This window comes from Dendrobates tinctorius, unplaced genomic scaffold, assembly GCF_039654945.1.
Source record: "Dendrobates tinctorius isolate UK_male_01 unplaced genomic scaffold, ASM3965494v1 ptg000064l, whole genome shotgun sequence".
NCBI classification, from domain to species: Eukaryota; Metazoa; Chordata; class Amphibia; order Anura; family Dendrobatidae; genus Dendrobates; species Dendrobates tinctorius.
Genome location: NW_027361732.1, coordinates 4,969,147 through 4,980,056, shown reverse-complemented (window position 1 = coordinate 4,980,056; position 10,910 = coordinate 4,969,147). Strand labels below are relative to the sequence as shown.

Genomic DNA, 10,910 nt, shown 5'->3' with positions numbered 1-10,910 from the left:
GCAGTGCCAGGTTTTCATGCGAGAATCGTGCGAGTCTCTCGCAAGTGAGTATGAGCCCTAAGAAAAAGAATGTATAATGTTATTATGTAGTTTCATACTGTGAATGTCGGTCCCGAGTGCCGGCGGCAGTGCCTGGTTTTCATGCAAGAGATTCGCACGAGAATCGTGCGAGTCTCTCGCAAGTGAGTATGGGCCCTTAATGCTATTATACCTGTTTTGATTTATTATTACTTGTCTTTTATACATCATATTTTTCCGTAGAAGTGGAAAAACTATTCAAGTATATCTGAAGTGTTTCATGGTATCTCTTGAAACCCTCTTAATTGAAGGCTGCCCCATACTAGAGCATGGATTACTAAGAGTTCAATGACAGATATATGGAGTAATTTGAGGTACAGTAAGATGAATGAGGCATTCCTCATATAAAATCGAGTTACTCTTTACTCTTTTATTTCCTTTTCTTACAGTGAAAAATAAATATTTGTATATTGGATACTTCTATATTGTCCAGATAGAATATCCCACCCTGGTTTCCATCATAAAATCTTGAAGGCGGTCTTGATTTCCATAGTTTACTCTTTTATCGCCGTCAGTCAGTTATACAACACGTTGACTCTTACAACATGACCACATTCACAAACAGCTAACATTTTCATTAACAGATGGTTTATCTAACACGGGCAGTCCTATAGTCACCAAAGAATAGTCATTTGTTTTAGTTTTGGTTTCCTTCTTCAGGTTCTTCATTTGTGCTAGCTGCAGTTGGCTTGAGTTGTAAGCCAGTGCTGGGATGGTGTTCACCAAAATTAATTGTAAAGGCTTCTTTTCCTCCCTGTACCGACACTGAATATAGCGCGAGAATGCAGAACGGTAGGTTTGGTTGAAAAGTGTATAAACCAATGGATTTACTGCTGATGATAGGTAACCAATCCAAACAAATACTTTCAACAATTCTCCCATAACATGTTCGTTGCATAAGTCCTTGCAGAACACAGCCATCACATTAGTGATGAAAAATGGACACCACATAATCACAAAGAGGAAAAACACAATCCCCAGGACCTTGGAGGCTTTCTGCTCATTGCTGATGGACTGCATAGTTTTTCTTCCATACGGAGCAAATTCTTTTGGCAAAGAACGCTGAAATAGTTTCTCAGATGAAAGAGATGTTTGCGGGAGGAAACTGAACAACGCAAGCTTGCTCTTTGCCCCCAGGTTATTGAAACACAGGTCAGCTTCTTTCTGGAGTGATTTTATAGTTAAAAAGTATGTGACCACCATTATGATTAGAGGAATAAAAAAAGCCACAAAGGAACCAACAATGATGAAGAGATCATCGGATAAAGAACAGTTTTCTTGGTTGAATACTTTGCTGTCGTCCTGGAGTCCGAACACAGGCACTGGCATGGAGATACCTGAGCAAAACATAAGAAAATTGGTAAATATGGATAGTTCTGGAGGCTGTATATAAGGCTAAGGCCACGTTCACACGTTTAGTATTTGGTCAGAATTTCACATCAGTGTTTGTAATCCAAAATCAGCAGTGGAACAATCAGAGGAAAAGTATAATAGAAACACGTCACCATTTCTGCATTTATCACCCACATCTGGTTTTGGCTTACAAATACTGAGATAAAATACTGACCAAATACTGAATGTGTAAACGTGACCTTGAGAAGACCCCCAACCTCGCACATTTGATTTATAGTCACACTTCCTGGTCTACTTCAATTGCTTCACATTGCCGCCATTGCAGAGACTGCCAGGGGTAAGTTTGAATCACGTCTCTCCTGCATTTACTCTGCAGCTAAGGCATGCTTTAGACTTAGGGTCCCGTTACATTTAGCAATGCACCAGCGATCCCGACAATGATATGACCCGGTCAGGATCGCTGGTGCATCGCTAAATGGTCGCTAGTGAGCTGCCAAACAGGCAGATCTTACCAGCAACGCAGCAGCGACAAGCGATCCGTCGGTGGTCGCTCTTACCTGTCACACCGCTGCGATGATGACGACTTCGGCCTGTGTCCATGCATCGCTAGTTGGCGCCAGCGGGATGCCATTGAGGAAAAAACGGCCCAGGACATTCAAGCGCGATCAGCCTTTTGCCACTGGGTTGGCCATCTCGGATGCAAGAGGACTGGAACATCTGCCTCACTAGACTCAGCCGTAGCTAAACTCACACTCTCTCTCTATCCTTTTCCAGCCCGCGGTTCCTTTAAATTTCCTGACTTTGGCGGCTGCAGCAGATCCGACCAAAAAACAGATCTGGTGCATCCGCTTGTTATCAAGTGGAAACGGATCTGTTTTTTTAATCTTTGGTGGATTTCAACTGACGTAAAAAAACTGAAATGTGAAAAAGGCCTTAGGGTGGAGGGTTGCTTTAATACTGCTGTTTGCTACCGCTCTTCCTTGGGAGACTTCCCACTCAGCAAAGCTAACATTAACTTCATCGAGCAAGGAAGAATGGTCATGATCACATGCAGACATTCTGACACTCACTACACATCTCCCACCTTTGTTTATATGTGTATATATATATATATATATATATATATAGTTGTTAGACACATTCTATTTTATTGTGCTTTTAGATATTACAGGTAGTAACCCGCAGAGTCAACCATATACTCGCTCATTTAAAGCAGCGGGACAACCAGTTTCTGATATTGTGAGAGCTGAGACTGTTTTACTTTGTGATTATTTCAAAGCAGGAGAAAAACAGCAGATGTCATGGTGTAAAGCTCACAACCAAGCCGGAGTCTGCAGATAGACTGTAATGGATAGAAAGAGTAGGATTATCTGTGAAAACATATTAGTGATATAAGGATGCTGACAAATAATGGAATTTTCCATATAAAGGGTTATTCCCATCTTCATAGATGAATATTGTCGCATGGTGCTTGTACAAAACAAGCATTTTTACAATTTACGGTTTATTCAAAACTTCCGCTGTTCTTGCAGATTTAACACACTTGTTTGCATTTCGTTTCCTAGGAGACCGACCACCATGGCTGTCTAGCTTGTAAGCACTACGTGGAAGCATTTTAGGATTAAGAGATACTAGGGCACTACAGCGATCCAGCCCAGTTGCAAATTAGTGCTTACAAGCTCAATAGAAAAAGCTTGTGAGCGCTGCACATGCTCTGCTGTCTCGCAGCGGTGGTTGGTCTAAAAGAAAATGTGCTGTAAGGCTGTGTGCACACGTAGCTTTTTTTGGCGTTTTCACGGCGTTTTTTAACGAAAAACGCAAAAATGCAGCCCATGCAATCCTATGGTATTCCGCACATGCTGTGCTAATGCTGCGCGTTTTTCCGCGGCGGAATCGCATTGTGGAAAAATACGCAGCGTGCTCATTCTTTGTGCAGAATCGCGGGAATTCCGCACACATCGGAATGCATTGTTCCGCTTACTTACAAGAAGTAATTTACAAACTTTTTGTAATGAATACCAACCTTTTAACTATTTTTTAGGCATATTTATCTTATTACATATTGGAGTAGGAGTGTGCAAGGAAGAATTGGGTAGCCATATCATGGACTCAACATCTCCTTGTATTAGTGCTTGCTTCCCCTTCCTCAACCTTTACATGACTTTTGGGCTTTTTTCCACGACTTTTGGGCTTTTTTCCACATTCTCTTGTTTGGGTTTTTGTCACTCCAAGTGATGAGGGGTGGGATTAACGATATCTGGTCCCCCTCTAATGCAAGGGGTTAGGAATTAATACACACTCTCCTAAACTATAATTTGTTGTTCAGGACTTTAATCAGTCGTTCCCACAAGTTCACATGATTGTATTAAAAGATTGTCCGATATCCTTAAAAAATGGACTGAGGTCTAAGGGGTAAGGTTTCTCCATGTGGAGAGTAACATACCAGCTCAGGCTTGTCAAGGTAAGTTGGCTTATTCAATGTGCAATGCTCCTCTGGGAAATTTATTATGCAAATTGCCTCTTCAGAGAGAAAGAGGATCGCTACTACCAACAGGTGGCGCTATAGAGTTCAAGTCCTCTTTCTCTCTAAAGAGGCAATTTGCACATAAAAAAATGGACAATTTTTAATCTGTATTGTCATCAGTATGGCATTAATATTTATACACCAGCAGTTATTAACCCCTTCACGACATGTATAGTGCATGTCGTGTCTCCCCCTTTGATGTGAGCTTCGGCGCTGAGCCCACATCTTTTCCAGCACGTCAGCTGATTTCAACAGCTGACATGGGCCCCTAACAGCTGCGGTTGGAATCGAGATCCACCTACAGCTGTTAACCTGTTAAATGCCGCTGTCAATCTCTGACAGCGGCATTTAACATGATCGCACCGTAGGAGCATCACTAATTCTGCCCATCGGTGCTCATAGCAAGTGAGCATTTCTGAAGCCCTGCTCTGTGTAGCACAAGCGATCGGATGATCGCAGCTTCTAGTCTCCCATAGAGACTATTGAAGCAAGTGTAAAGTCATCCCCCATTGGCCACATTCAAGATAAAACAATGTAAAATAAATTAAAAAAATACACATATTTGGTATCACCACATTCAGAATCACCCGATCTATCAATATATAAAAATAATTAATCTGATCGGTAAATGGTGTAATGAGAAAAAAACTAAAAACTACAGAATTACATGTTTTTGGTAGCCACAACATTGTATCCATACCAGAATGGTATCAATTAAACCATCAGCTTGGCACACAAAAAAGAAAGCCATCACCCAGCCCCGGATCACGAAAAATAGAGATGCTACAGGTCTCGGAATATAATGCATTTTTTTTTTTAATCAAATTTTGTTTTGTTTTTTTCATCACATAAATAAAAAATAAACTAGACATGTTTGATATCTACAAAATCGTAATGACATGGAGAATCATAATAGCAAGTCAATAGTAGCATTTAGTAAACATGGTAAAACAAAAAAAAAATTGGAATTGCAATTTTCTTTGCAATTTCACTGCACTTGGAATTTTTTTTCTCATTTTCCAGTACACTATATGGTAAAACCAATGATTTCCTTCAAAAGTACAACTCATTCCACAAAAAACAACTCCTCACATAGCCATATTGATGGAAAAATAAAAAAGTTATGGCTCTGGGAAAAAGGGGAGCCAAAAACAGAAACGCAAAAAGGGGTAAAATTTTCAAGGTTAAATACAGTTTTTTTTTTTATTTTAATAACATCATTGCATCTGTAAAGATAGTAGACAATATGGATGACCCGTATGGGATCCAATGTTTTTTTGTGCAGCCATACCCACAGAGTTGAACAGGTGAATTAATTCGAAGTACAGAAGAGACTAGTGCATGCTACAATTTTTTACGCAGACATCTGGTAAAAAAAATCATCTGATCAGCCCAATTGAATAAATTGGTCTGCGTGATATCAGTTTTTCACATGGACAGCCCCCGAACTGAAAATACGGTTCTGTAAACATAGCCGAATAGTGATAGAAAGATTCCAGTTATATGCAATCCGCATGTAGTGCATGGCTGCTTCTGCTGGTAGAAGGCCAAGCAGTCCATGCAGCACTTGGCATCATTATGACAGTAGACTGTGGGGCAGATAACCCATGTGTGCACAACAAAGCTCAGCTATAGCAGCACAGCACTAGTTAAGAGAACTGCAATCCCGGCTAAAGACAACCTGATGATGACGGATAAGAGCTCACCCTCCTTATCAGACATGCAGAAGACCAAAGCAGCTACTGCCACTTATGGCTCGGTGAGTGTATAATGCAGGTAATTTGGATGCAGCAACACAGAGGTGCAGAGCAAGGGTTAACAGGGCTTTGGTTTAATTACCAAAGGGATGTTTCTTCTCACAGGAAGCAAAAGGGGTTAAAACAGATATTAGGCTAATGAACACAAATAACAGGTTAACGTAAAGCCACAGTCTTGGCATTAACTGTTTCACTTATCATGGATCCTTGATTGTTCACTTCTTCAAAGATAAAAGTGGACAGCCGACTGATACCGGTGTTGCGGTCTTCAGACTTCCCTGCCCAACAGGTTGGTATGCACTCTTCTCGCAGCAAAGGGCAGTCTCCAGTCTGACCCATTGAGCCCCTAGTCCATCACACTGCTAAGCAGCCGGGAGTCTTTCACCACAATCTCCCGTTCGGCGTGCTCTGCAATCGGGAGCCCCGAAAAACACTCTCCCGTTCGGTGTGCTCTAAAATCGGGAGCTCTGCACTACAATCTCCCGCTCGGTCCTGCCTGCACTCATTCCCTCTCACCAGTGCTTGGACTAACTCTCCCCGTGGCGTGCTGCAGGTCCCTGTCCTCTCGCTACAACGGTGGGAAATCTCTGCCTCTTCCCGCGCAACAACCCCTTGTCTCTCCCTGGCTTACCACGCCCCCTCTCTACAGGTCATGGGTCCTCTCCATCCTCAATTTCCTTCCCCCTGTAACAAGAGGCATGGCCCCAGCAGTTACGGACACGGTGCTCTGTCAGCACCTACAGCCCGGTCTTCCTCCTTACAAGTGTAAAAATCTGCTGCCCAGAAGTGCCCAACAATTGTTTCTAATGGGCAAGTTGTGCTGAACCACCCATTTACCTCTCTGACTGATAGATAAATGAAAAAAAAGGCAAATTGTAATGTTAACTCATTAAATTAAATGATATACACAGAAGTCTACCTGTGATTAGGAAAATAACCTTGGCTGCTTTCTTTCAAACACAGCATCACTTCTGTCTAGTGGCTTTGACTGGTATTGTAGCGCTTCCCATTTATACCAGATGTAACAACTGGAAAACACTACTAATTTCCCTTATTTATTATCTGTTAATTTATGTGTCCTGACAATAATAAGTCGATACTAGGGAGCAGTAAAACAGCCGTATAAATCGGACCGAGATTGGACCCCAATGCACGGACTGGCCAACAGCTTTCCCTACCCGAGCGTTACGGCTTCATATATTTCAATGCAGCTGTCGAGCTCGGGACAGGGGAGCCGCTGGTCAGTCCACACATTGCGGTCCGATTAGGGATGAGTGAGTATACTCGCTAGGATTCGGTACTCGGCGAGCAATGAGGTACATGTGGTACTCGAATCCTAGCAAGTAAATTTCACTACTCGCCTCGCAATATTCAGATCTCCCACCCGGCATGTGTTAGCCAATCACAGTAAAGCCGCCGCCTTCTTTGTTGTGGCATTACCGTGATTGGCTGGCAGCGCAGCATCACTGTATCAGTGGAGAATGGTCGCATCAGCTCATGCGGCTGCTCTCCACTGGAGATCGATGTGGGACCCTCCCTATTAATGGGATTATGGCGGAAAGGTGAGTATAGGTTGCTTTATTATTTTAATTTTTTTTGCAGGTGATCGATGGCTTTGGGGAATTAGGTCTGTGCGGTGGGTACGTACTCTGTTGTATGTTCTGTATGTCTTTTTCTTTACATTCACCACATTAGCCGGATGATGGGAATACTACTTTTCCCATCATCCGCTAATGCTGGCAATGTAACGGTCATACCAGATGGGACAAGTAGTCCCATCGGACGATGCCAGCTCAGGCCCTGCACACACATACACACAGCCCCACAGACCACTGCACACATTCTCTATGCACAAATAGTCTCCGCCCACACACATTCTCTGCCCACACACATTCTCTGCCCATTACTCACATTTCCCATAGACTTACATTGGACTTGCTACTCATTACGAGTCCCCGTGTAATAGGATCTACTCGTAACGAGTACAACGAGTCCGAGTATTTCACTACTCGCTCATCCCTAGGTCCGATCTCAATCCTATGGTCGTCTGACTGTGCCCTCCAGGGAATTCTGTACATGCATCTCCCAGATCTATACATTTATAATTACCAAGGGTAAACTGCAAATACCGTAAAACTCTATTAATAGATCTTTATGGTCTATTTGCCAGTGTAGGATGTGCTGAACTTTACTTTTCTATGGTCAGATGTGTGTTCCTTAGTGTTATCTTCATGTCAACATCACAAAATAATACACTATAGAAATGTCTCACTGTGTTTATCTCTATCATATCAATCTTTGCTTCTTTTTATCTTTATCAGTTTTCCTTTCATGCGGTAACACAGTAAGGAATGAGTCACGAAGTGGGGAAGGGGGGGCTGCGGAAAGCATAAGATTTAGGTCATCTAGAGTGAAACGCAATGTAAAAGCCCCATGCAGTGCACAGCATTAGTGCTTCATGAATCCTACTTAGAATGGCAATATTTGGTTACATTCCTCCTTCTTCAAAATGATGCAAAATGCAACAGGGAATAAATGAATCTGCTTAAGCTAGACTTGTCATCTTCCATGCTGTAATATTATGTAACAGGAGGTTCCTAAACAATGGATGTAAAATATAACATATACACTTCTGATGCATTATATTCAGTCTCTTTTGTAAATGTCATAATTCTATAATAATGAGCTAATTGATTAATATTTTATATATAATTATTATTAGTGATTTTGTGCAAATAGAAGCTAATATATTGTATTCTATGTCCATTGTGTCTTATGCATGAGTGTACATACCATGTTTCTCCGGAAATAAGACAAGGTCATATATTAATAGAAATGGTACTGTCATGTCCGCCATGTCTGCCCTGTCTGTTTTCTCTCAAGAACTCCTGGAGCGATGTGCATGCGCATATATTGTCTGCTATCCTGCTCGTTCCCTAGAGCAGTGTGCACACTCACCTCATGTCTGAGCTGCAGGATGCCTGCGTTTCTGCTGTCTTCTGTGATCTTCTCGTCATGTCTAGAATCTCTGATCAGGTGTCCCTGTCTGGATCCTGCACTGTCTGGTTCTCCAATCATCTCGTCATGTCTGGAACGCTGATTATGTGACCTTTCCTAGGATCCTGCACTGTCTGGTTTGGTAATCATCTCGTCATGTCTAGAACTCTGATCATGTGACCTGTCTAGGTTTCAGCACTGATTCTGCAGTCGTCTCGTCATGTCTGGAACTCTGATCATGTGACTACGCTCTGTTATCCTTTGGATCTGAACCCGGAAGTGCTCCCCTGGTCCTGACCTGGAAGAGGAGGTGCTATGCCCTATATCAGGCCGCCCCTTCCTATGCTCAGGGCCTGAGTATTGTGTTGTGTCCCTGCATGGCTGCTTGGTCTGTGGGGCGCTCCCTCTATTCTGTGCCCTTGCACTCTGCTCTGTCGTGCGTCTCTGCACACGCTCCGTGCTCATATTCCGTCTCTTGTCTTGTCTACTGTTTGTCCTTCGTGCCATGTTTTGTCTCTGCTCTGCTCTGCCTTGTAGTCATTGTTTGCTCTGATTCTGTTTCGTGTTTCTGTCCTTGTTTCATGTCTCGCTCTGCTCTGTGGCTTCAGGTACCCTGCCTCTGTACCATGTCCCTGACGTGTCTCCTTACACGTGCAGGCCTCAGTCTCTGTACCCTGCCCTGACGTGTCTCCCTACATGTGCAGGCCTCTGTCTCTGTCCCTGTCCCTGGCGTGTCTCTACACGTGCAGGCCTTGCTCTGTACCTTGTCTAATCCCAAGGTCCTCCCTTGGCCTGGCTTTGGGCTTTGGCCTACGCTCCGCTGCTAGACTGTCCCTGGCGTGTCTCTACACGTGCAGGCCTCCGCTCTGAATCTCTCCCTGGCGTGTCTCTACACGTGCAGGCCTTGCTCTGTACCCTGTCTAGTCCCAAGGTCCTTCCTTGGCCCGGCTCTGAGCTTCGGCCTATGCTCTGCTGCTAGACTGTCCCTGTCCCTGGCATGCTTTCCGCATGCGCAGGTCTCTGCCTCGTTCTTTGTCTTGTCCCTGTTTCGTGTGCTCTTGCACATTTCGTACTAGGCTTTGCCATGCTGTCTCGCATGTGGCTCTGTCCTGTACCCTTTGCCTAGCCCTGCATTGTGGCTTCGTGCACGTGCCTAGTCGCCTGTGCCTGCCTGGTGTGCCTCAGCCATGCCGCCTCTAGCCATGCTTGCCTGTGTGCCCCAGCCGTGCCCCGTCCAGTGCTATAGTGGTCTGGCTGCGTGGCCCCGAAGCGGTGCTGCCTCTAGTCGTGCCCGCTTGCAACTGAAATCGTCGGTACCACCTGCCGGTGCTCCCAGCTGTGGTCTCTCTGCTCCCTTGCACTCACGCTGGTTCTCGCACTGTGCCTTTTCGTGCTACTCTTGCACAAAGCCTTTGTCTCTTTTGCTCTTCTCTGACCCCTAGTTTGCCTGCCGGATTCCATAACCTACCGACCACTGCCAGAGGTCCGGACCTAGATGACTGCGGCCCGATGTCCGGAGCTGATGTCCGTAGCCAGATACCTGGACCCTGTCGGTCGATGCCAGCATTTGGATTCCGATGCCACCGTACTCTGTGCCTCTCCCTGGCATGCCCCTTGGCATGCGCAGGCCACCGTCCTGTGAACCTGACCCGTCCTTGGCATGCCCCTTGGCATGCGCAGGCCACCGTCCTGTAAACCTGACCCATCCCTGGCATGCCCCTTGGCATGCGCAGGCCACTGTCCTGTGAACCTGACCCGTCCCTGGCATGCCCCTTGGCATGCGCAGGTCTCTGTTCTGTGAACCTGATCCTGGCGTGTCCGTTGACACGCACCATGTCACTAACTCTATCTTGTTTCCTTGCATGGAACCCTGTCTGACTTCTGGATGTCCGGATCCTGCCGATCATCCTCTGAGCTACAGACCCTGATGCCCTGGTTGATCGTGGACTGTTGTTCGGAGTCCGATGTCCGCGTACCATCTGCACGTTCCATGCTTAGACCTCGGCGTGCCATTGCACGCACCCTGTTCCACGAACTCTGTGTGTTCACGTTTGCTCCTGTTGCGCCCTGAAGAGTTCCTCAAGTCTTGGACCTCGGCGTGCTCTTGCACGCACCTTGCCTTATGTTCTGTGTGTCCATGTTATGCACCTGTTGTACCTGAAGTCTTCCTTAATGAAGTTTCTTTGAATTAACGACTCGTC

General features: G+C 44.9%; 1 protein-coding gene across 1 annotated transcript in view; it reads right to left on the bottom strand.

Moving 5' to 3' along the window:
• Window positions 1–418: 418 nt before the first annotated feature.
• HTR2A (5-hydroxytryptamine receptor 2A) overlaps window positions 419–10,910 on the bottom strand; it is a 201,257-nt gene continuing 190,765 nt past the window's right edge. Inside the window, exon 5 of the mRNA XM_073580252.1 lies at window positions 419–1,415. Within this exon, the coding sequence (XP_073436353.1) occupies window positions 634–1,415 (782 nt within the window). The 3' untranslated portion in view covers window positions 419–633. The remainder of the gene's footprint in view (window positions 1,416–10,910) is intronic.